Source organism: Rhinolophus ferrumequinum, chromosome 3, assembly GCF_004115265.2.
Source record: "Rhinolophus ferrumequinum isolate MPI-CBG mRhiFer1 chromosome 3, mRhiFer1_v1.p, whole genome shotgun sequence".
Taxonomy (NCBI): Eukaryota; Metazoa; Chordata; class Mammalia; order Chiroptera; family Rhinolophidae; genus Rhinolophus; species Rhinolophus ferrumequinum.
The window spans coordinates 93,334,182-93,361,188 of record NC_046286.1 but is presented as its reverse complement, the minus strand read 5'-3'; the positions used below and the strand labels follow the sequence as shown (position 1 = coordinate 93,361,188).

The 27,007-nt window shown below is 38.9% G+C and overlaps 1 protein-coding gene across 1 annotated transcript; it reads left to right on the top strand.

Moving 5' to 3' along the window:
• Positions 1-15,429: 15,429 nt before the first annotated feature.
• LOC117020311 (60S ribosomal protein L37a) lies at positions 15,430-15,783 on the top strand. The gene has a single exon (XM_033102694.1). The coding sequence runs from the start codon at positions 15,446-15,448 to the stop codon at positions 15,722-15,724; it is 279 nt and encodes a 92-aa protein (XP_032958585.1). The 5' UTR covers positions 15,430-15,445; the 3' UTR covers positions 15,725-15,783.
• The last annotated feature ends 11,224 nt before the right edge of the window (positions 15,784-27,007 follow it).

The window sequence follows — 27,007 nt, the reverse complement described above, 5'->3', positions numbered from 1 at the left end:
AATGCAGATAGGATACATGAATAAAGTGCTTACCTTCTGTAATCTTCTATTTCCTTATCCATACAGGGAAGGCACAGATCCAATCTAACAACATTGCTGAGAGGATTCGCTAGCCTGGGGGAGCACAATGCCTGCCAATCACACAGCACTGTAGGGGCTTACACTCTGGTGGGTCCTGGTATCCCAGCAGTGGGGCGGGGGGCCGGGGGGGATTGATGGAGATTCCTTTTTGCTCGCCCATTCCTCCTAGTGCCCTGGGTGTGTGTTTCTATAGCATCCATGGGCCAGAATTAGGACGATGTTTGGAGCCTAGCGGTGGAGGCAAACTGATGACCCACTGACCACAGGCTGTGCAGACAGAGCGGCATGAAGCACACTAGCTTGAAGTTAGAATTGCTCATGGTAAAGCCACTCCTATCCCTTATCAAAGCGCCTTCAAGCACTGGACTTAAATCTTTGGGCTCCACCTCTCTCTCTCTCTCTCTCTCTCTCTCTCTCTCTCTCTCTCTCTCTCTCTCTCTCTCTCTCTCTCAAATACACAGAAACATAAATTTTACCATCTTAGTCACTGTGAAGTGTACAGTTCAGTGGTAGTTAATGCATTCACGTTGCAGTGCAACCATCACCACCGTCATGCCCATAACTCTTTTTGTCTTGTAAAGCTGAAACTCCATACCTATCAAATAATAACTCCCCATTCTTCCCTCCCCCCAACTCATGGCAACCACCATTATACAAACCGTCTTTACGATTTTAACTACTCTAAAGTACCTCATATAAGTGGAATCATACATTGTTTGTCTTTTGGTGACTGGCTTATTTCATTTAGCGTAATGTCCTCAAGGTTCATCCATGTTGAAGTATATTGCAGAATTTCCTTCCTTTCTAAGGCTGAATGATATTTCATTGTGTATATATAACACATGATGCTTATTCACTCATCTGTTGATGAACATTTGGGTTGCTTCCACATTGTAGCTATTGTGAATAGTGCTGTGACAAGCATGGTATACACGTATCTCGTCAAGATCCTGCCTTAACTTCTTTTGGGTATGTGTCCAGAAGTGGGATTGCTGAATCATATGATAATTCCATTTTATTTGAGGAACAGCCATACTGTTTTCCAAAGCAACTGTACCATTTTCATTCCCTCCACCAGTGTACAGAGGTTCTAATTTCTCCACATCTTCTGCAACACTTGTTGTTTTCTGGTTTTTTCGATAGTAGCCATTCTAATGGATGTGAAGTGCTATCTCTTTATGGTTTGGATTTGCATTTCCCACAATAATTAGGGATGTTGAGCATCTTTTCATGTGCTTCTTGGCCATTCCCATGTCTTCTTTGGAGAAATATCTATTCAGGTTATTTGCCCATCTTTGAATCAGGTTGTGTGTGTTTTTGTTGTTGAATTTTACAAGTTCCTTTATAGTCTGGATATTAATCTCCTATCAGATATATAATTTGTGAATATTTTCTCCCGTTCTGTGAGTTATCTCATTACTCTGTGGATAGTGTCTTTTGTTGCACAAAATTTTAAATTTTCACGAAGTTCAATTTGTCTATTTTTTTCTTTTGTTACCTCTGCCTTTGGTGTCATATCCAAAAAAAAATCATTGCAAGTCCAATGTCACGAAGCTTTTGTACTGTTTCCTTCTAAGAGCTTTGTTGTTTTAGGTCTAACATTTAGGTCCTTGGCCCACTTTGAGTTAAATTTTGTACATGGTGCTAGGTAAAGGTCCAATTTCATTCTTTGGCATGTGGATATCCAGTTTCCCCAGCCCCATTTGTTGAAAAGCGGGCTCCATCTCTTTTTATAGCTCTTCAAAATTCACTTCACATCTGTTACCTGGTTTGATCTTTCTAACAACCACAAAAGGCGAGTATGATGGCTCTTTTTACTTCTTTATTTAAATGTATTTCTTTATTGCTGAGGGACTGAGACATTAAACCCCTTTTCCAGGCCACTCAGTGGTTGGTTGTAGAGCAGGGACTAAACCCATGGACTGCCCTGTGCTCTTCATTCCCATGAGATCATGCTTTCTTGGAATTTACTAGTTGGCCAGGGCTGGGAGTGGGAAGGAATATCCAAGGTTAAATCAAAGAAGGAAGACATATAAAGCCTAAATCACATTCATATATTAGAAGTTTTCACTTTGGGCTATATTTCCTTGGATATCAAATGAGGTTGTTAAACAAGAATTCCAAATATTTCCCCTAAAGTACTACGAATGGCAGAAGAACGCGAGCAAGCATTCGTTTTATTGCTAAGGCCCAAGAAAACCAGCCCAAAGCATCTCTCTGCAAGAGAGAAATTTCTTTGAAGTTCCCTTTTTCCGCTGAAAACAATTATGTGTGCAGTTCTGTACTTTACTCCATAATATACTTGGATTTGTTTTAATATAAATATAAATTAACAAGCTTATCCCATACAAAGTTTTAACCAAAATGGATTCTCTAGGGCAACGCACAGGCTTATTCTGTGGTTTCTTGTACTCCCTGTCGCTCAGCAGTGTGTCGACAGGTGCACACTCCCCAGTATGAGATGCAGAGAACTAGAAATCTCTTAAATCTCCACTCCCACAGCTTGTAGTCCTACACTTGGGCTTCAAGTTAAAAGGTGTAAAGTCACCCTCAAACTTGATAATGAGTACTGAGAAGGAGGCAATTAAAAATAATGATTTTTACAGTTATATGAGCTCCAAAATGGGGCAGACCCTCCTCTTGCACAAATACCAGCCTGGACCCAAGTGTCCGCCAAAAGAAGGTCAGTCAGGTTCCAGGCAAAGAGTTGTCTACCTAAAGGTAACATCTGCTCCATGCTGAGCAAATGAATACACCACTGATCTTCAGAGTAACGTGCAGCAACTAGAAATTAGACTAAACAATAACTATCACTCCATCATTTACTAATCCCTACGCAAGTCTATTGTCAGCTTCTTATGGAAAGCATCCATGCTTCTTTTGATAGTTCTTGTAACCAACAGGATTTTTTAAATTGTATTTAAGGCCTTGCTTTCCTGGAAGTAACTAATGCACAGTATAGATATATCTGCTCAGTTCTTAGAATTTTCATAAGTGAGAGCCGGAATGTCCATTCTTCTCTATGCTTATGTCAGCTACATTCATAGCTCTCAAGACTTTCTAGACTTCCAATTTTCTGAACTTGCAGTGCTGGGATTAAGAAGGAGGTTGGTAGTTAATGGAAGCCTTTTGTTACCTATGAGCTGCTTCATTTGCTAGACTCATGATTTCTGAACTGTAGGGCAGTTTATTGTATTATAAAAGGTCATTTGCATAAAGATCTTTATTTGTTCCCTTGACATTATAGTATTAATTGGGAAAAGGATATAGGACAGAATATAAGGCCTTATCTCATAAAGAGATATCGGAAGATAATGTAAGAGCCCTGTGAAGAACCTAATATTCATGAAGTCCTAGTCTCTATAAAGTTGCTCATATTTCTAATTTTTAAAATGTATCACCTCTGTGAAAGTTAAAAATGGTTCAATTAAATAATATAATTTCAAGGAATTATATTTCAATTATTACCCATTCATCTTTATCCATCTCCAATATTTATTATAGTCCTAATGTACATTTCTTTGAACCTAAATTTTCCTTGGTGACTGAAGTCACTGTGTGTATACTGCCACAAAGTTCATTTATTTCTGGGGGTCCTCTCCCCCAAGTAACGTGAGAGCCGATAGTGTTGACAGACACTATAAACTAGAACATTTTCTTGTTCACTAAATACTAGAATCCTAGAAGTAATTCCCACTGCATAGGAATCCATAACAAAAGTAAAAGTGCTTCATTTTTGTTATTTTTTTCATTTTATAAATGTGACGTTTTAGGCTTCATAAAACAATCCAGATGAAGGTAACCAAGATATACACAACCACTCTCCCAAAGCAATGCGCACCCACCTACCTGAAGACTAAATTAAATAACCTTTTTCACTTGGCTTTTTTGGAAGACTAACATCCTATTACTTTCATCGCCAGACCTCTGCTCACACTTTTTTCTCACCCTCTCAAAAGCCTGGCTACATTCAACCTTTACTTTCTTCCACCTCATTCTTTAACTAAAGAGTCTTCTGCTGTTATTCTTGGTTTAAGAAAGTCATTGGTCTTTGCGTCCTATTTTAAAGTGTTCCATGGAGGTAGTTTTGTCATCTGTTTCTCTTACATCTACAGATAAATTCGACTTACGAGACTTTGTAAAAATAAAATAAAATATAATATAATATAATATAAATAAAATAAAATAAAAATGCTTTGAAGCCAGATTCTGCAACCTGCTTACTTATAATAGTAACATGTCTCACTTTCTCCAATGAGGGACTTGGAGATTGTTAGCTCAGGAACTCAGCTCACAGAGCATGAAAGATAACTCCCTCATCTGAAAGACAAAGAAATCAAGACCTAGAGAAGTTAAGTGACTTGCCAAGGTGATATAATCAGTTGGGGTTACCACCTAGATCTTCTGCCACCATATAATAAAAAGAGCTAAAATTTCCTAAGTACTTATCACAAGCAGGCACTATGCCGAATCTACTACACCCGTTCTCTTCTGTGAGCGCCACAGTAATGTTTTGAAGGAAGTGCTATCACTGTACCTATTTTACAGATAGAGAAATATAAGCTTTGAGAGAAAGGCTGAGGAAACTTGTGTGCTCCAGGTGCCACAAATACAGGTTTTGGACCAGGCAGCCTGACTCCAGAACCCATGCTTGGAACCACTACTGACCTCTGCTTTTATATAAATTGTATACATGCATGTATATATGTAGATATAGAGATACAGATTTATAGATAAGCAGGTACATATATATACCAATAAGAAAAATATAGTATTATTTTGCATATCTTAATGAAACTTTAAATAAATAACATCAGCTTTTATAATGGGAAAAAAAGGAGAGAGAAGCAATGAGGGGGAAAACTGTAGATTGTAACAGATTTGGAAGACACATAGTTTGGGCTTTTTGTGTTTTTCAATGGGCAACTTTAAACTGTAGTGTCTAAGAGTATTTGTACTTGAGTGCAAACATAAGAAAGTGATTATTTTAGGGAAAGTCAGGAGGTTATGTTGGGATGGGATACTGGTGGAGCTGCTGGGGTGGCAAATAAAATTCTGTTTCTTAACCTGGATGGTGGGTACATGGATGTTTGCCTTACAACAACTCATTAAACTCATTAAGCAGTACCAAATAACAATAAATAGCATCATAATTTTATGTACCTGGGTTAGATGGGGAAAAGGGGTGACTAACATCCATTCCATCTTCTTTCTGGTATATCTTCCTATATTACAGAGACATGGAAACTAAAAACTACATTTCCCAGACTCCTTCACAACCACGGTCCTGAATGAGATTTAGATTCTGCCAATCAAATATGGCAGAATTGGAGCAGAGGTCAGGCTCCTGTTTCTCCTGTTGGCAAGCTCAGTTGTGGAGACATTTGGTTTTTCCGCAGCAGCATTAGCAGAGCTCCCAGGCTCTGATTACGAGCTCTGAGATGTTGAGAGCAGGGCACATGGCACGTGGCATTCATTTGTGCAGATCGTAACAGGCACAGTTTGGTTCTGGGTTCAGCAGTGCCAGCTGTGGCTTCTGATTCCAGGAGTTTTTACCCTTACATTGTGGTTTCCTATTTGTAGTGGTTGTGGTGTGGTAATTGAATCAGCAGCTCCTGAATCACAGAAGGAGCATAACTCTTCTGATGGCTTATGAAGCTTTGGGTAGTTTCATGGGGCAAAGCGAACAAATACTGAAATCTAGGTCCTACCAAGGGAGGGGGCCCTGAAAAACTCCCTGCTCTTTGGGTAGGAATCCTGAGGGTCTGGACCCTAGCAGTAAAGGTGAACTACAGGTAAACCAGTCCTCAAGCAGACTGCATTCCAGCTTCAAAGCATCTGCATGGCCAGACATAGCTCCGTTCCTGAAATGTAATGAAGCGATTCTAGATTGATAGCTACCAAGTGCCTGAAAATCATTTCTGTAGGAAGAAAATACCGTCTTAGACTTCTAATTCTTTCAACAGTAATTTGAAAAATACAATGCCCAGCACACAAAGATAACCCAGCACATGAGGAAATAAAACAAGAATGAGAACCAGCAGCAACATACAATAGAAACAGAAAACAGAAGCTCTAGATCGGTGCTCTAATAGAACTGTAATGCAAGTCACAATGGGAGCCACACACATAATTTAAAATTTTCTAGCACCCACATTTAAAAAGTAAAAAGAAACAAGTGAAACTAATTTTTAAAATGTTTTCATTTAACTCAGCATATTTTAACTCACATATTTAACCTAAATTATAATTTCGACATGTAACCAATATAAAAACTAATAATGAGATATTTGACATTTTTATATTAAATCTTCAAAATGTGATGTGTATTTTATACTTACAGTACATCTTAGTTCAGACGAGCCATATTTCAAGTGCTCAACAGCCAGATGTGACTAGTGACTACATTATTAGATCTTGCAGCTTTAGATTTTAGAATTACCAGGAAAGAATTTTTAAATCACTATGCTTACTATATTTAAGGAGCTTAAAAGCAGAAAAAATTAATGTAGGACTGGAAATTATGTAAAAGTGACACAGGAAATTTGAATATGAAATAAGCTATATCTATAAAATTGAATAACTGAAATTAAGAATTCAATAAATGCCGTTCATACCAGATTATACATACTTGAGAAGAGACTTGGTCAACTGGAAGGTGGGTCAGAAGAAATTATTTAGAAAGAGGTACAGAAAAACCAAAAGGTAGAAAAACACAGAAGAAAGAATAAGAGACATAGGGAGAAGTGAAAGAAAATAGGGAAGAATTCCTATTTGGAGACATAATGGCTAAGAATTTTCAAAACTGATTAAAAGTGTTGTCAATTTGATTATCCTTCTATCGAAGGTAATCTTATCAATTGTTGCTTTCAATTTTTTTCTCTGTTAACTTTTTTCTCTTTAAAGATCTTGAAGATACTCTGTAATTTCACTACAATGTGCCCAGGAGTGAACTTATTTTTATGTATCTTACTTGGGATTTATTGTGTTTCTAGAAATTGAAGATTGATGTCTTTCATCATCTGGAAAAGACTTAGCTATTAGCTCTTTGACAATTTCCTCTTCTTCATTTTCTTTCTTCTCTGCTTTTGCATGTCCTATTAGATGTAAGCTAGACCATCTCATTGTATGTCCATATTTTTATATCTTTCTCTCATAATTTCAGAATGAAATGCTCTCCACTGAATTTTAAAGGATGTCTTCAGAGTAATCATCCAGTTTACTGATTCTCTACCCTGCTATGTACAATATGCTGGTTCACCAGTGTGTTGAATGTTTAATTTTAAGAACTAATTTTTCATTGCTAGTTCTGTTTGTTTCTATTTCAAACATAACTGGTCTTTTTTTTATAGTGCCTCATTATTTGAAATGTTTTTTTATTCCTTCATGCATGCCTTTAATGATTTAGGTATACATATCTTACAGTTCTACTGATAGTTCTAATTAATATCTGTACTTCTTGAGGGCCTAACCTAACCTACTATCTGTACTTCTTGAGGGCCTAACCTACTGTGTTGAATTGGCTTATTTCACTTACTGTGGTTTGAGTCTTGATGTGTTCTGCAAGTTTAAATCTTGAGCTTTTCTTGGTCAGGGCTTTGTCAGTAGGAAATGTCCGCAGCCTACCTGAGGTTGTGTTCTTCTGGAGAAGTATTGTTTGATTCTGCTAGATACCCATGGATTTCTACTAGCCAGGAATCATTTTTATCTTAATTCTGTAGCTTAGAGAATCCCAGATTGGTCAGGCAGAGTAAATTCTAAACCTAAAGCCAAGTAAAGACAACCTATAGTTATTAATTCTTATGAGAATTTTTATTTGATTGTTTTATTTTCACACACAGAATCCATGCCAAGACAGAGAAATGTGTCTTCCATCTCCTTTTACATTTTCTCCCTGTGCCCTCGAGCAGATTTTTTTCCTAATACACTTTTTCACTATATCTCAGCTTTATATGGTGTCTCAGTCCAACTCCTCACCTTGATAGAGCACAAAGCTTGATCTCAGGTCCCTAAACAGGAGTAAAATCTACACCCCTGTATACTGAGGCCAAAAACCTATCCCTGCCCTTCCCTTCACTGTCCTTCCACCAAACTTTGGAAAGCCACAATGTCCACCCTTGGTTTACCACTCTGCTTGCCTGTTCTCTTCTCATGTTTGGCGTTTATAAATTTCCCTCTTATGTAAACTCAGATGAGCTCTTAAAAAGGGAATTTCAGATCCCTCTCACTTTAGAGACAGAGAGCCAAAACTCTAAACCTAACATGTTCATATTTCTCAGTTAAAGACAGATAAATTAATCTGGAATCTTAACCAGTTAGGACCCATAAGAAGAACAGCAGCCAATGATTCTCAGGTGTTAACTTTCAGAGAATAAAATCTAATCTGACCTGTGTCAGCTGAGTGGACTTTATTGTAGCAACATAAAGATAAACTAGATTTTTCTCTATGTATTTCCACTTTCCTTTCTCTTCATATAAGCAAGAGCTTTCTGGGTTCTTTCCCTCAGGGGAGATTCATAGCAGACGAGAAAGTAGAAAAGACTCCTTTCTTTTTTCCAAAATCCTAAGGTCTGAGAAAAAGGCCAAGATAGTATCTACAAGAAACAACAAGAGAAGATTTCCCCCACACTAGAGAGAGAGTCCAAGGAGACAGTGATAAATTAATCAAAGAATACTTCAGCGAATGTTCATCACATGACTTAGAGAATCACAGGTCTCTAAATACCATCTAATCTCTATATTTGACTCATAGGATACAGTCTCATGTTTCTTCTCCTTCTCCTTCTTTTCCAGGACACGTTCTTGACTCCTTAGACTATGGCCCCAAATATTCTCTTTCCCACCAATGGCTACTAAACAAATAATTAAACCTGGCTTTGTAAGAAAATGAGTATTGCTTGCAGTATACTTTGACACAGCCATGAAATGCCAGTGACTGGCTTAATGTTTTCCAGGAAGGGAAGCAAAGAGACTAAATATAATAATTTCAAAGATGAATCTTTTGGGCTCAGAATGGAGACCGGGAAGGGTTCTTACAAAAAAAAAAAAAGAGAGAGAGAGAGGCAAATGAGAAGTTAAATAACATCAGATAAGAATGTTCTGCAAGCAAAAATCAAACAGAAAAGCACATTCCTTTGAGACAAGGTTTACTTTTATGAAGACATAAGAAATATTTTGACAGTAATTAAAATGGGTGGCATTCTCTGACAGGAGCAACTTTTTTCAGCCTTCAGTATTGTGGAAGAAAAAGCAAGAGAGATATATGTGGGGAGGAAGGTCCAAGATGGCAGATTAGGTGAACGCTATGCCTTCTGCACCCAGTAGGCCACCAAATTTACAAATAAATTATAGAACAATCAACCTCAAGAATCATCTCACTAGCTGAACAGAACCCCTGTAACTAAGGATTTAAAGAAGAGGCCACATTGAGACTGGTAGGAGGGGCAGAGATGCAAAATAGGCTGACCCCAAACCCACAGATAGTGGTTGAATGCTGGGAGGGACACCTCGGCAGTGGCAGAGGTCCCCCTTGAAGAGGGAGGGGCCCCAGCTCCACGCCGGGCTCCCCGGTCTGAAAGAGGTCCTGTGCTGGAAAGAGGAGTTTCCATGGCACCTGGCAGTGAAAATCAGTGAGGACTCTATCTGCCCTTCCCAGTGGGGCAGAAGGCGGCTGGAAACCCAGACACTTTCTTATAGAGCCGGCACACAAATTTGCTCACCTGTGGGCGCTCACCTGGTCTCTGGTGGAGAGGAGGCAGCTCAGGAGGCCCAGGGACATGCAGAGAAGGACTGAGTTGTATGGCTTTGGCAGGGGAGCTGGAGGAACAGGAGCTATTGTCCCTGTGTGGAGCGTGACACATGTGTGACCTAGAGAATGGTGCCATCTTTTCAGTCTTAAGCCCTCTCCCAAAGGGCCAAGTCTGGGACTGCATCGGTCTGGTGGAAGACACACACGCGCGCCCCACGTTGGTGATGCCCTGGGTCCCCGCCTCCTGCACAGCTGGTACTACATCACCCAAGAAACTCTTGACTGCTGGGGTGCTGGCCCCACCCCACAGGGTTCGAAAGCCTGTTTGAAGTGGGCAGATGGTCTGCAGCAGCCCAGGAAATATTTGTGGGTGGGCGGTAACCCAAGATCTGCACTGCAGCATCTCTTGGGAAGCCCTCGGGAATCTGTGGGCCTGAGACGGGTGGTGGCTTGGGGCATTTTTGCAGGGTGGTCATGGGCCCAGCACTGATATGGAAGCCAAGACTGCATTGACTTTGTAGACACCATTGACCACACCCCTTAGCTCCCTGAAACCCCACCCCGCCCACCTACAGCTGCATTGCCAGGGTCACTCTTGTTGTTTGGGTATCCATCCCTGCCCCACAAGCCACGGAGGCCTTTTACAGCAATGGGCAATTAGCGACAGCCTGAGGATATTTTAGTGGTGGACAGTGACCCAAAAAACTGTGCCGCAGCCACTCTGGGGCATCTCTCAGGAATTTGCAAGCCTGAAGCAGTGGCTGGCTGCAGTGTTCTAAGAGAGTAGCTTGAAGTCGTCACAGGCCAGGCACTGCTCCAAGGCAAGCAATGGTGGGTGGCAGTGTTCTCAGGGAGCTGTGCAGTGTTCACAGGCCAGGCACTGGCATAAGAACTGAATCTGCATTTACTTTGTAAAAAGCACCGGTCACATCTCATGACTCCCTTGAACTCCGCTCTACCAGCTAGTGCCGCATTGCCAAGGGCACTTGTCATGCAGGGTCTCAGCTCCCACTCTCCACACAAGAATGCAGGATATGGTGAAGCCAAAAAGGAACACCAACAGAGCCATAGATAGGGGAGTCATACCACTATATTCTCGCTGGAGGCTGGGTTGGAGACACTGGAAGCAGGAGCCACATGATCCGCAATCCGCCATCTGCTTCTCTGCCAACCAACCAACCCCCACTTGCTAATTGCAATCCACACTTGCTAGCTCAGCCACGGCAGTTATATCAGTGGCTAATGTCTAACCGGTAACAGCTGATGGACAACTAGTTACAGCTGAAGGCCATCTACTACCCGAGCCAGCACCTTTCCACGTGAGGCCTGGAAACTGCTCTCTGGGACTCTGTCCCCACAACACTCTCAACACTGGGTCAACCAGCCTGGTCTGTGCACCTCAGCAGGCGCTTTCAATGTCTGGAGTCTTATGAGCAGCTAGCTGGTGGCAATAGGCCTAGGGGGGCCTGGGCCTTTTGCTAAGCTGCCTCAGGCCCACTATTGGTGGAAGCCAGCCTTGGTTCACAGTGAGGCCAAGCCCACATTCCTTGAGGTCCAGCACAGGCAGCAACCAACCACATATAATTTTGTAGTTCCTACCAGGTAGCTGCAGGCCAGTAACAGGCCAAGGCTAAAATTGGCCTGCACAGGAGACCTGCCCAAGAGACACCAGAAACAGCACACCAGAGGCCAGCTTCAGACCACACCGGAGCACTACCTGGTTAGCCCCACAAGAGGCACACCCAAAGGGGGGTCTCAACAGGCACAAGAGCCCGCAGTAGTGAAGCCTCCTCTGAGGAGTCAGCCCCACAGCTCATACATTGTGGACGTGGCCAGTCCTCATAGTCAGTCAGCCTAGGAGCAATCCCACCCACTGACGTGCCAAAAGCAATCAAGGCTCAACTACAACAGAACACACACAGCACACAAAGGACACTCCTGGAACACACACACACAGGAGATCAGGGAGAATACATAATTGGATTGTACAGGACACATACTACCTAAGGCCACTCAGCAAAGTCTGAGAGGCATAGGAGACCTACCTAATACATAGAAGCAAACACAGAGGGGCAGGCAGAATGAGGAAACAAAAAACCATGTCCCAAATAAAAGAACAGGAGAAGCTCCAGAAATAGAACTAAATGAAATGGAGGCAACCAACCTACCAGAGACAGAATTAAAAACACTAATTATAAAAATGCTTAAGAACTTAGTGAGAATATCAACAAAGAGATACCAAGCTTAAAGAAGGACATGGAAATTATAAAAAAGAATCAGAAATAAATAATACAATAACTGAAATAAATAACACACTAGAAGGAATCACCAGAAGATTAGATGAAGCAGAGGATCAAGTCAGTAATTTAGAAGACAAGGTAGCAGAAAACACCTAATTAGAATAGCAAAAAGAAAAAAAGAATAAAAAACAATGAAGATAATTTAAGGAACCCGTGAGACAGCATCAAGCATAACAACATTTGCATCATAAGCGTATCGAAAGGAGAAGAGAGGGAGCCAGGGATCAAGAACCTATTTGAAGAAATAATGACCTCCCTAAGCTGGTGAAGGAAATAGACATACAAGCCTAGGAAGTGCAGAGTCCCAAACAAGATGAACCCAAAGAGGCCCTCACCAGACACATCATAATTATAACGGCAAAGGGTAAAGACAAAGAGAGAATCCTAAAAGCAGCAAGAGAAAGACAAATAGATACTCACAAGTGACCTCCCATTGACTATCAGCTGATTTCTCAACAGAAACTTTGCAGGACAGAAGGGAGTGGCAGGAAATATTCAAAGTGATGAAAAACAAGGGCCTACAACCAAGACTACTCTACCCAGCAAGGCTACCATTTAAAATTGAAGGAGAGATAAAGAGCTTACCAGACCAAAAAAAAGAAAAAGAAAAAGAAAAAGAAAAAGGAATTCATTATGACCAAGTCAGCATTACAGGAAATGTTAAAAGGGCTTACTTAAGCAGCAAAAAAGGAGAAAACAAACTAATGAAGATCAAACATATGAATAATAAAACGGCAATAACTCTGTATCTACCAATAATTACTTTAAATGTAAATGGATTCAATGCTCCAATCAAAAGACATAGGGTAGCAGAGTGGATAAGAAAACAAGATCCATACATATTCTGTCTACAAGAGACCCACCTCAGATCGAAAGACACACAGAGACTAAAAGTAAAGGGATAGGAAAAGATATTTAATGCGAATGGAAATGAGAAAAAACTGGGGCAGCAATACTTATATGGGACAAAATATACTTTAAAATGAAGACTATAATAAGAGACAAAGAAGGACATGAAATAATAATAAAGGGATCAATCCAACAAGAGGACATTAACCCTAGTAAACATCTATGCACCCAATATAGGAGCACCTAAATATATAAAACAAATATTAACAGACATAAAAGCAGAGATCAACAGTAAACAATCATAGCGGGGGACTTTAACACCCCACTGACAACAATGGACAGATCCTCCAAACAGAAAATCAACATGGAAAGAGTGGCCTTACATGACACTAGAGCAGATGGATTTAATTAATATTTTTAGAGCATTTCACCCCAAAGCAGCAGAATATACATTCTTTTCAAGTGCACATGGAACATTTTCCAAGATAGATCACATGTTAATCCACAAAACAAGTATCAACAAATTTAAGAAGATTGAAATCATATCAAGCGTCTTCTCTGACTACAGCGATATGAAACTAGAAATCAATTATAAGAAAAAAGTGAAAAAAAACACACAAACACATGGAAACTGAATGCTACTAAATAATGAATGGGTCAACAATGAGATCAAGGAAGGAACCAAAAGATATCTTGAGACAAACAAAAATGAAAACACAATGACTCAAAATCTATGTGACACAGTGAAAGCAGTCCTAAGAGAGAAAATCATAGCAATGCACGCATATCTAAAGACACAAGAAAAATCTCAAATCAACAGTCTATCTTTTCACCTAAGGGAACTAGAAAAAGAACACCAAAATAAGCCTAAAGTGAGTACAAGGAAGGAAATAATAAAGATCAGAGTGGAAATAAATAAAATAACGATAAAAAAAAAATACAAAGATCAATGAAACCAAGAGCTGGGTTTTGAAAAGATAAACAAAATTTACAAACCTTTAACCAGACTCATCAAGAAAAAAGAGAGAGAGGGTCCAATTAAACTAAATCAGAAATGAAAAAGGGAAAGTGACAACCAACACAAGAGAAATACAAAAAAATTTAAGAAAATACTACAAGCAACCATATACCAACAAATTAGACAATCTGGAAGAAATGAATAAATTCCTAGAAGCATACAATCTTCCAAGGCTAAATCAAGAAAAAATAGAAAAGCTGAACAGACCAATTGCTACCAATGAAATTGAATCAGTAATCAACAAGCTTCCAACAAACAGAAGTCCTGGACCAGATGGCTTCACAGGTGAATATTGCCAAACATTCAAAAAAAGAATTAACACCTATTTTTCTCAAACTATTCCAAAAAATCCAGGAGGAGAGGAGGCTCACAAGCTCATTTTATGAAGCCACGATTATCCTGATTCCAAAACCAGACAAAGACGTTACAAAAGAAGAAAACTACAGGTCAATATCGCTAATGAACATAGATGCAAAAATCCTCAACGAAATATTAGCAAACCAAATTCAGCAGTACATTAAAAAGATCATACACGATGATTAAGTGGGATTTATTCCTGGTATACAAAGTTGGCTCAGTACCTGCAAATTAATGTGATACACCACATCAGCAAAATGAAAAATAAAAATAATATGGTCATATCAATAGATGCAGAAAAAGCTTTTGACAAAATCCAGCATCCATTTATGATAAAAACTCTCAGTTTTAAGTGGGAATAGAGGAAACATGTCTCAACATATAATAAAAGTCATATATGACAAACCCACAGCTAACATCATACTCAATGGAGAAACGCTAAAAGCATTCCCCTTAAAATCAGGAACAAGACAAGGATGCCCATTTTCACCATTTTTATTCAACATAGTACTGGAAGTTCTAGCCACAGCAATCAGACAGGAAAAAGAAATATTATAATAAAAGGCATTGAAATTGGAAAGGAGGAAGTAAAATTGTCATTATTTGAAGATGACTTGATACTAGGTATAAGAGAGCCCCAAAGATTCCACCAAAAAAAACTATTAGAACTGATAAATGAATTTAGTAAAGCAGCAGGATACAAAATTAATATTCAGAAATTGGTTGCATTTTTATACACCAATAATGAACTATCAGAAAGAGAAATTAAGAAAACATCTTGGGGCAGCTGGTTAGCTCAGTTGGTTAGAGTGAGATGCCTGTAACACCAGGGTTGCCAGTTCAATCCCCGCATGAGCCAGTGTGAGCTGCATCCTACACAACTAGATCAAAGCAACTGCTTGACTTGGGGCTGATGGGTCCTGGAAAAACACACTTAAAATAAAATAAAAGTTTAAAAACAAAAAAGAAAACAATCCCATTTGCAATTGCATCAACAACAACAACAACAAATACTTAAGAATAAATTTAACCAAGCAAGTAAAAGACCTATACTCAGGCCTTTTTCTGGGTTCCGGCCTGGTTTGAAGCGACATGGCTAAACGCACGAAGAAGGTCGGAATCGTCGGTAAATACGGGACCCGTTATGGCGCCTCCCTCCGGAAAATGGTGAAGAAAATTGAAATCAGCCAGCACGCAAAGTACACTTGCTCCTTCTGTGGCAAAACCAAGATGAAGAGACGAGCTGTGGGGATCTGGCACTGTGGTTCTTGCATGAAAACAGTAGCTGGTGGTGCCTGGACCTACAACACCACTTCTGCTGTCACAGTAAAGTCTGCCATCAGAAGACTGAAGGAATTGAAAGACCAGTAGAAGCTCCACAATTGAAACCTTGCTAGCCTAGAATAAATGGGTTAATTTATGTAACAAAATTACTTTGGTTTGTTAATTTTATTAATTAGGTGTTCCAGGTTTGCATTGCATTGATTTTGCTTTCTCAAAAAAGAGTTGGAAATTAAAATCCTAATTTTTCAGTAGCCAAGTGATACCTGACATAAAAATATAAGCCTTACAGATTTAAAAAAAAAAAAAGAGAGACCTATACTCAGAAAATTATAAGACATTGAAGAGAGAAATTAAAGAAGATATACAAATAAATGGAAACATATACCATGCTCATGGATAGGAAAAATAGTTAAAATATCCATACCACCCAAAACCATATATAGGTTCAATGTAATCCCTAACAAAATACCAATGACATTTTTCACAGAACTAGAATAAATAATCCTAAAATTTATATGGAACCATAAAAGACCCTGAATAGCCTTGGCAATCCTGAGAAAGAAGAACAAAGCTAGAGGTATTTTGCTACTTGATATCAAATTATACTACAAGGCTATATTAATCAAAACAGCATGGTATTGGCATAAAAACAGACACATAGATCAATGGAACAGAATAGAGAATCTACAAATAAACCCATGATTATATGATCATTTAATCTATGACGAAGGAAGTAAGAATTTACATTGGTGTAAAGACAGTCTACTTAAAAAGTGGTGCTGGAAAAACTGGACAGATAAATGCAAAAAAAGTAAAGTGGACCACCTTCTTATGCCATATACAAGAATAAACTCAAAATGGATTAAAGACTTAAATGTAAGACCCAAAACCATAAAACTCCTAGAAGAAAATATAAGAAGTAAACTCTCAGACATTAACCTTAGTAATATTTTTACTGATATATCTCTTTGGGCAGAGAAACAAAAGAAAAAGTAAACAAATGGGACCACATCAAACTGAAAATTTTTTTCAAAGCCAAGGAAACCATCAATAAAACAAAAAGACATCCTACTAAATGGGAGAAGATATTTGCCAATGACATGTCTGATGAGCGGTTAATATCCAAATTTTATATTTTAAAAAAAACTCAACACCAAAAAAATATATATATATAATTTTAAAATGGGTAGAGAACATGAATAGACATTTCCCCAAAGAGGAGGGGTCGGACAATTAAGTTCGCGAACTCATCCTAGAAAAAGTGCTACATACCTCATTGCTGAATATCACCACAGTCACCTTCAAAGTACTCCCCTTGGGAAGCTATGCACTGACACCAGCACCTAGCCCACCCTTCAAAGCAATTTTGGAACTCTTTTTCTGGAATGGCAATCAGAGCTGTCATCGTATTACGTTTGATGACCTGAATGTCATCGAAATTATTTCCTTTCAGTATTTCCTTTACCTTTGGGTAAAGAAAGAAGTCATTGGGGGCCAGATCAGGTGAGTAAGGAGGGTGTTCCAATACAGTCATTTGTTTACTGGCTAAAAACTCCCTCAGAGACAGTGCCATGTGAGCTGGTGCATTGCCGTGATGCAAGAGCCATGAATTGTTGGCCAAAAGTGCAGGTCGTCTAACTTTTTCATGCAGCCTTTTAAGCACTTCCAAATAGTAAACGTGGTTAACTGTTTGTCCAGTTGGTACAAATTCATAATGAAAAATCCCTCTGATATCAAAAGGTTAGCAACATCATTGCAACAAGTTCACGAACTTAATTGTCAGACCTCATAAGGATGGCCAATAGATATATGAAAAGATGCTCACTAATCATCAGAGAAATGCAAATAAAAACTACAATGAGATACCACCTCACCCCTGTCAGAATGGCTGTCATCAATAAATCAACAAACAACAAGTATTGGTGAGAATGTGGAGAAAAGGGAACCCTTGTTGGGATTACATATTATTGCAGCCACTATAAAAACCAGTATAGAGGTTCCTCAAAAAATTAAAAATAGAACTAGGTTATGACCCAGCAACTCCACTCCTGGGTATTTAGCCAAAAAAATCCAAAACAGTAATTCAAAAAAATATATGCGCCCCTATATTTATACAGCACTGTTCACAGTAGCCAAGATATGGAAACAACTAAAATGCCCACCAATAGAGTATTGAATAAAGAAATTGTGTTACATTTATGTAATGGAGTTGTTATTCTGCCATAAAAAAGAATGAAATCTTACCATTTGCAACAATGTAGATGGACCTAGAGGATATTATGTTAAGTGAAATAAGTCAGACTGAGAAAGACAAATACCATATGATCTCATTTATATGTGGAATCTAAAGAATAGAATAAATGAACAAACAAAACAGAAATAGACTCATAGATACAGAGAAAAAAACGAATGGTTGCTTGACGAGAAGCGGGTTGGAGGAAGGAGGAGAAAGTGAAGGAATTAGAACGTACAAGTTGGTAGTCACAACATAGTCATGGGTTATGAAGTACAGTATGGGGAATATACTGTAAAGTTGTAAAGACTATGTAGGGTGTCAGATGGGTACTGGACTTATCGGGGGATCACTTCACAGATTACATAAGCCTAACCACTGTGCTGTACACCTGAAACAAATGTAAAATAATATTGAATGTCAAATGTACATATATATATGTGTATATATATATATATATATATATATATATATATATATATATATGGTCACAGGAGGTAAAGGACAGCATAGAGAATATAGATAGTCAATGGTATTGTAACAGCTATGTACAATGTCAGCGGGGAGACTTGTTGGGGGGGTCTACTTTGTGAGGGGTGTAAATGTCTAACCATTAGGTTGTTTTGTACACCTGAAACTAATAAAAAAAAATAGAAAAAGTAAGAGAAAATGTCTCATAATACACAACAAAAAAATCTGAAAAAATGAAAAATAAAATTACCTGATTAAATACAGATATACTTAAGTGTTTAGCACATGCCTGTTAATAAAGCAAAAATTTTCATGAAAACTGTGTATTACTAGCTTTACATTTTATGTCCATACATTTTTCCCCCGGATAAATATTAATCCCCTCTACTGACAATTTTCATCTATTATTGCAGAAATCAGAGGCTTAACTGTTGTTCATTATCATTGCTGTGGTTCTTTGTTCGTTGATTTGTTGGGAGGAGGAAGGACCTGAGAAAAAATGCGTTTCAAAAGAGGAGTTGAATTCATTTCAACTCAAGAGGAATCATTTCATCTCTAGCAGAAAATTTTGTGGTTTTCTTGCTTTGCTGTTGCTATGTCACGTGGTATCTGCCAGCTAGAGCTGAACAGTCAGTTCTATGCAGTTTCTAGGCAGAAAAATGCTTGCATTGCAAGGAAATGTCTAAGCATTCCATGAGGTAACTCTAGTAATGCGTATTTTCATTGCTCGTTTGTACTCTTAAAGGTACAATTCTTCTGATTTTACATGTTTTTCTACGGTGCCACACTGTATGTTAAATCCAAAGTTAATGATTTCTTCTCAAAGATAAAGTATTTCTATAATTCACACAGTTTAAGTATTTTCTAAAAATTGTGTCTTAAACTATTTAAAATTGTTCATTAAGCTTCTATTGGAGTCAAAAAAATACCTAGTAATATTGGATTAATTCAGTTGAGTTCAGTTTTTAAATGGTTCTGTTGTTCTACAACGTGGCTATTTACTTTATAAAGCCTAGAATTAATGTTTCCAATGACAAAAAGGGATTGGATGTTTTATTAAAATATCTGTCATACTCACAGTATACCTAGAATTATGTGGACTGATTTTGTGAAATTTATAAAGAATAAAAATGATAGTAAGTGAAAGTGACTTACTGTAGTTCCAGTATTCACTTAGTCTAAAAGCTAAAGCATGTTTGCTGAAAATATCATTTGTTTTTCTGAAGTACTGAAGATAGTACTGCTTGGAAATATGAGTCTCCCTAGAATTTACAGGTTGGTGAGATGATTCCTGGCTGAAATCCTATCATTCATCTGCTTTTACTTCCGTAGCTTGGAACGTGCCTTAGGGTTTGGCCAAATGGCTACATGTTTCTCATATACTCCCAAAGATAAGTGACTGTAAGCTACCTGGATTCAAAAAGAAGGAGAACATTGTCTGTAAATTATATCTCAATAAACTTGATTTTTGTACAAGGTAGAGGGAGAGAAGGCTAGTGTGCTGAGCAAAAGAAAAGTAATGAAGTTGTCACACCTATAATTGCATCTACTGATCTATTGGTTGAAAAAGTGTTTAAAACTTTCCTTCACCTCCCTGAGACTACGATGGCCAACCTGGAATAGTATAGGGTCAACTGAGCAGAGATGACAAATGAGCACTGTCTTCCAGCCCCTCCCCCAAATGAGCCCTGAAACTATACAAGTAAGAAGGAAGCAGATCAACAGCAGACTTCTCAACAGCGATCCTAATTGCAAGAGGGCCAAGGAATATTGTCTCCAAAGTATTGAAGGAAAAGAGCTTTGGGCCTCGAAATTTATATCCAGTCAAATTCTCATTTAAATAGGAGAAAAATCAATCAATCAATCAATCAATCAGAGGGTATTAGTTTTCTGTTGCAGCCATCACATATCATCACAAGATAATCTGTTTAAATCAACACACATTTATTACTTCCCAGTTCTGGAGGTTAGAAGTCTGAGTTGGCTCCATTAGCTTCTCTGCTCTGGTGTTACAAGGCCAAAATCAAGGTGGGCTCTTAGCCAGACACCCTGAGAGGGATCTGCTAACAAGTTCAAGCAGATTACTGGTCGAATTCAGTTCCTTGGGACTTTGAGACTGAAGTCCCTACTTCCTTGCTGGCTGCCAACTAAGGGGTCTTTTTGCCTCCTGGGGCCTCTCTCCGTCTTTGCATATGGCCCCCTATATCTCACAGTTCATCAAATCTCTCTACCACATCTTTCTTGCCTCTGGTAGGACAAAGTTCTTCACTTTTAAGGGCTCATGTGATTGATTACACTGGGCCCACTCAGATAACCAAGGATAATCTCTTTATTTTAAGGTCAACTAATTTGTAACCTTAATTGTATCTGCAAAGCCCCTTCACAGCAGTACCTAAATTAGTGTTTGATTAAGTAACAAAGGGACAGGAAACTTGAGGAACATCTTAAAATATATATATATATACACACATATATGTATACACACACACACACACACACACACACACATATTTGAACATATAAAGTTTAAAAAATATTTGCCACAGAAAGATACAAGACAAAAATACTTTTTGGAGGAAGGACTCCAATAGTAAGAGAAACACATCTAGGAGATGTGAAGAGAGAAATAAAAAGGATGAGTAACCAAACATTGATTAGATTATTGTTACCTAAAAAAGAGGGAGGATGCGTTAAAATCACAGAAAAGAAAAAATACACCTATAGATGATACAGAAATGAAATTCTGGACAATATCAGAAAAATTGCATGGGAGGTGGCACACATAAGAAATATGAAAACATGCCAAATACTTTTTATTAAAGATAAACAAAAATAATAAAAAATAAATGTAAGAAAACATTGGTGTGTGTCACAGGTTCAGAGCAACCATTATGAGAAGAAAAATAAGGCGCAAACTAGTAGAACACTCAGTAAAATAAATGGAGTGCAGGTATGGAGGGGGAAATCTTTTTTTAAAGCATAATAAATGAAAAATATGATGGTAGAGATAAATTCTAATAAAGCAGTAATTATAATAAATGTCAATTATTAAGCTCACTAATCGAATAACTGAAATTCTCAGGTTGGATTTACAAATAACCCAATGACATACATTGTTTTCAAGAGAAGCCCTTAAAATGAAAAGATCAGAAAGATTAAAAGTAAAAAGCCTATCTCAATCAAACTAGGCTAGGTTTACTGCAAAAACAAACACCACCAAAATATCAGAGGCTTAATATGTGTTGTTCACTAAAAAGGGGTTAAGATGGTAAAGTTTATGTGTTTTGATCACAATTTAAATTTTGTAAATTATTTTTTCAAAGGCATTATGTCTCGTGTCATATGTACAATGTGAGGCAGCAAGAACTCTGCTCATTAAAATCAAGGAGCGCATTGAGTGCCCTGTTCCTGGAAATCTATAGCAATCTGTTCAGTGAGATTGGCACATCCTACTGCCACTAACACAACCGTCCTCCCCACCTCTCTTGCTGTACAGAGGCTCAGCAAAACATGTTTAATTAAGACAGGAATGTACTTGAAGATGAAAATCCTGAGTCATGTAAGATTGGAATGATATAATGTGGTGTAAGACATTCTTCCTTTTCATTCCCCATTGTCAACAAATTAGGTATCTGTGAACAATAGCACCTTTGCGGGTTTTGTGGGATCTGGCACCATATGTTGAGGGACCCAGGAGAAATCTCACTCACTTGTGCACTGGGTGATAGGGAGACAGGCCTCTGTTCAGGCTGAAGAACCTGCAGAGGCCCCTCTCTCTGCGGTCAGAAGAAAAAACCTGGAGAGTTCTGACCTGTGCAGATACCCATGGACCAGACAATTTTCAGAAGTCCAACCTTCCCTAGGGCAGATTCCAGTTCACCATTGGAGGAAAAAAATACAACTTTGGACACAGTCAAAGCAGCCATAAGAGAAACTTTCCCAGAGCTGCCCTCTCCCACCGAAGAAACACTGCCCAAGGCTGATATATTTGGGGGTAGTGACCTCTGGGGCAGAGGAGGGGGGAAAGTAGTGGTGAGTTAGTGTGCCAGCTACCTTAGTTGTGAGGGATGCACCTGGAGAAACCCTTTTCTCTCCTGAAACACCCAGAGTACCGAGTCAGAACCTCGATGATTGGAGAAAGTGGGGAAGGAGATTGAGAAAGAAGCAGATGAGGAACACAGTTCTCTGGCTGACTGCACTCACAGGAAGTCCACCCACAACCGGGGAGTCCCACACCCCAGGATCTCCCTAACAGATCCGTTGGCAGGCCCAACAAGGCAGGTACTAACGACACACACACACACACACATACACACGCACACTCACACACTGTAGCTAGTTTCTTGTGTGAGCGTCTATGTGTGGTGTGAGAGAGCTCCAGCAGACAGGAAGTGCACTCCACAAAGAGCCTGAGATTCCTGGGCAGTCTCCCACAAACGCGCTATAGCACCACCTTCTGGAAAACAAAAGAGAAGTTTCCATGAGCCACTCAAGTGAGTTGTAAAAACCAGTAAAAGCATAAAACTTAAGAACACTGCCATGAGCAGGTGTACTCATACAGAAACAGAGAAAACTTAAAATAATAACACCACCATCTAACAGAATACCCCTCTGAAGGTAACTAGCAAACATTTCAGGAGGTGTCTGTTACTTCAAATGCAAAAGCAGCAACTCAAAGCTACAAGGGTCATGAGAAATCAAGGAAACATGCCATTCCAAAAAGAAAATAATAATTCTCTAATAACCAAACTCGAAGGCACAGAATTTTGTGATCTAGTTAATAAATAATTCAAAATTGCTGTTTTGAAGAAACTCGAAGAGCCACAGAAATCTCAGAAAGATTATTCAATGAAATCTTGAAAAAAAATATTATCAAAATGAGGTTATTACCAAAGAGATAGAAATCATTAAAAAAGAACCAAGCAGAGATTCTGGAGCTGACGAACTCAATGAACGGAATAAAAAATGCAATAGAGAACTTCTGTAGAACGTAGACAGAATAAGTGAATTAGAGGCTAGAAATTTTGAAATAACTCTGTTAGATGAGAATAGAGAATGGAAAAAAAGAGATGAAAGCCTGCATAATCTATGGGATTCCAAAGAAAAGACAAATATTAAAATAATCAGGACTCCAGAAGAAGAGAGAAGGGAGCAGAAATGTTATTTAAAGCCATAATAGCTCAGAATTTCCCAAACCTGGGGGGACAACTGGACATCCAAAATACATGAAGCTAAAAGATCACCCTGTTATCTCCAATGCAGAAAGACCTTCTCCAAGACACATTAAAATGAAATTGTCAAAAATTAAGAATAAAGAAAGAGTTCTAAAAGCAGTTATGTAAAAAATAAAATAAAAGATTGTAGCCTATAAGGAACCGCCATTAGGGTATCAGTGGAGTTCTTAGCAGAAACACCAAAGGCCAGGATAAAGTGGAATGATACAAATTGTTGGAAGAAAAGAATTGCCAACCAGGAATATTCTATATGATAGTTATCTTTCACATCTGAAGGAGAAATGAAGACTTTCCTAGAAAAACAAAAGCTGAGGGAGTTCACCGCTAGACCCACCTTCCAGAAATGCTGGAAGGAGTTCTTCAAGCTGAAATAAAAAGACACTAATTACCGACATAAAAACATATGAAAGTATACAACACACTGGGAAAGCTAAATATACAGTAAAACTAAAAAAACTCTAAATATGCAATAATATAGTGTGTTAACCATCTGTCTTTAGTATAAAACTCAAAGGAAAAGAGTATTAAAAATTATTATAGCTATTATAAGGTGTTGAATACACAACACAAAAAGAGGTACATGAGGATATCAAAAATATAAACTGGGGGAGTAAAAAGGAGAAGCTTTTGTAGACAATCTAAGTTAACTTGCTATCAACCTAAAATGGGCTGTCTTATCTATGAAATGTCTTATGTAAATCTCATAACCACAGAGCAAAAGCTTGAGCATAGGTACTAAAGATAAAGATAGGGAAACAGAGCATCCCAGCACAGAAAATCACCAATTTACAAAGATACGCAGAAACAGAAAGAAAAGAAACAATGGAAATTTTTTAAAAAAGAAAACTATTAACAAGATGCGTTAATAAATCCTCAATATCAATAACTAAATTTAAATGGATTGAATTCACCAATTATAAGACACAGAGTGGCTGAATAAATAAAAAATACTTTAAAGGCCCAAATATGTTACCTATAAGACACTTTGCCTTTAAAGACAAACATAGGATCAAACGAGGGAGGGAGAAGAGGGGAGAGAAAAAGGGGAATGAGGGGAGAAGAGGAGGGAAGAAGGGGAAGTGGGAGGCAGGAAGGGAGGATGAAGAGAGGGGAGAGGAAGGAGAGGGGAGGGGGAAGGGAAGGAGGAGGGGCAGGTTGCAGGGGGGAGGGGAAGGGGAAAATTTCTTTTTAAAAAAGAAAATAGAAATACAACCGATTTATCTGTCTAGATAGTACTGGATGGGGGAGGGGAGGGGAGAGGAGGAAAGGGGGAGAGAAGGAGGGAGGAAAGGAAAAAATTTTTTTAAAAAAAGAAAATAGAAATACAACATACCACTTTTTGTGTCTGGATAATATTTGCTTCCCAGGGTACACTTACCCGAGTCACTGGCCACATGGCTCTATGGGGAAGGCTGGAAGGAACCTTTGCACTCATTGATTTGAGGGGCCCTCCTCATTGGAACCTGGCCTCTCTTTCTAGCAATGGGTTCCAGATCCAAGAAGTGGCTAGTTTGGACACAGGGCACAGGATGCAGACATTTTCAATGCATGGAGTACAAGGTCTTTGTCTATTCCTCTCATTTAAATAGGACAGGGCTCAGTGGACCAGGACAGGGTGGGGTTCATGGGCTCTCCCAGTCCTCACAAGGAGCTGTTAGTGGTTCCCCAGCTGTCAGGGGCCTCTGGGCCTCTCACTTGCCTTTTATAACAACAAGGATTCAGGTTTCCCACTGGGGATGTCTGGAGTGATCAGAGTGATGAACTCTTAAGGTGGGGCTGCTTCCAGGGAGTCACAGATGGCTTCACCACACCTATTTGTCCCCGGGAGTGAGCTCCAAAGTTCAGTAGAACTCTCCCTAAGCTCCTGATCCCCAACATAATTCGATTTATCACAGATTATTGAGCAACAAAATGTATGACACCTTGTATATAAGTGATAAAAGGACCCCTGCTATTCCCTGTGACCACATGAAATGTTCAGCACACAAATACACAAACACCTCTCACCAAAAGCGATAGTCGTACTGTGGACTCAGGTGTTAGGACACATAGGAGATGAGATGACTTAGCCTGAGGAAGGACAAGAAGACTTAATGGGATGTTTATGTCCAGCTTTAAAGCAGAACCAGCTCTTGGTGATGGGACAGGAAGCAGCAGCCAGAGGAAAGAGCCAAAACAGCAGCTTGAAGGCACGACTGTGATGAGCAAGGAGTAGGCCAAGGTGGTTACACCATAGGGCAGTGGAAAACAGGAGAGGCCAGCAGGTGAGATGAGACAGAGTGGATGTGTGGAAAATCCCATCCAAAATCATCATTTCCAGGAATATACACACACAGTGGGCTTAGGGCATTGATCTACCTCAGAGCTGCTAAGCCCTCTTCTCTGACTTGGTTACCAGAAGCTCCTGCATCACAGTGATGGGCAGGACCTAGAACAGTGAGTTTGCACCCCTCCCATTCCAGGCCTGGGCTGACCATGCTGATGAGGTAGAGGAGGAAGAAGCTGACGAAGGCTGGAGCACAGAAGGGTAACAAGGAACCAAACGAGGGTAAACCTGTTTTTATATAAGGAGCAAGATGTGATAGAGACAGGGGAGGCTTAAATTTTTTTTAAACACATCTGTTGAATTTATTGAGGTATTTCCCTACTGACATCAAATTTTGAAAATTAAATTTTTCCTAAATTCTCATTTTTAACAACTTTCTCAAAAATTTTGAAACAAATGAAAAGTTACAAAAACATTGCACGTGCATTAAGAAACTTCTGTTCCTGAGCTATGTGTGAGTCAGCTGTCACCTGGATATCCCATCACTGCTACATACTCTAGTGTATTTCTTAAAAACTGGGCACAATCTCTAATATCATCCCAATCCTCAAAATGACTTGTCATCCATACATTAGCGCCAGCACTTCCTTAGTCCCCACCAAGTTTCACCAGAATGTCCTCTATTCACCAATGACATTCAGGAAAAGGGCCTGAGGGACTGAGGTATTTGCATCTCCTTCTTATGCTAAAGTTGTAGTTTATGCGTGTTTTATTTGCCCATTTTGTGATTTGTATGCTTTTTAAAGATGTGTAGAGAGGTTTGTATGCAGAGGGTCACTGTTCATGTGGATCAGCCAGAAGTCTTCATTAAAAGATTTAATTGAAAGATTTTAAAATGTTCATTTAGACTTTTGTTTTCATTTTTTGACAATGGTTCAGATTACCTAGACAGCCAAGTAGCAAGAAATAGAAATCTTTTCCCAACATTTTCAATAGATTTCTCTTTTGCTGGATATTTAGCTTGTTGCTAATTTTTTTGCTATAACAAACAATGCTACAATGAAAAACCATATATCTAGATGCTATTAGGTCCATGTTTGTAAGACTAGAACTAACACTCAGAATGCCATGGTGTAGAAGGAGCATATTGTCCACTATACTAGATA

Excerpts from the sequence above, each read along its gene's own strand:
- LOC117020311 (XM_033102694.1), top strand. The coding sequence starts at position 15,446 with ATGGCTAAACGCACGAAGAAGGTCGGAATCGTCGGTAAATACGGGACC.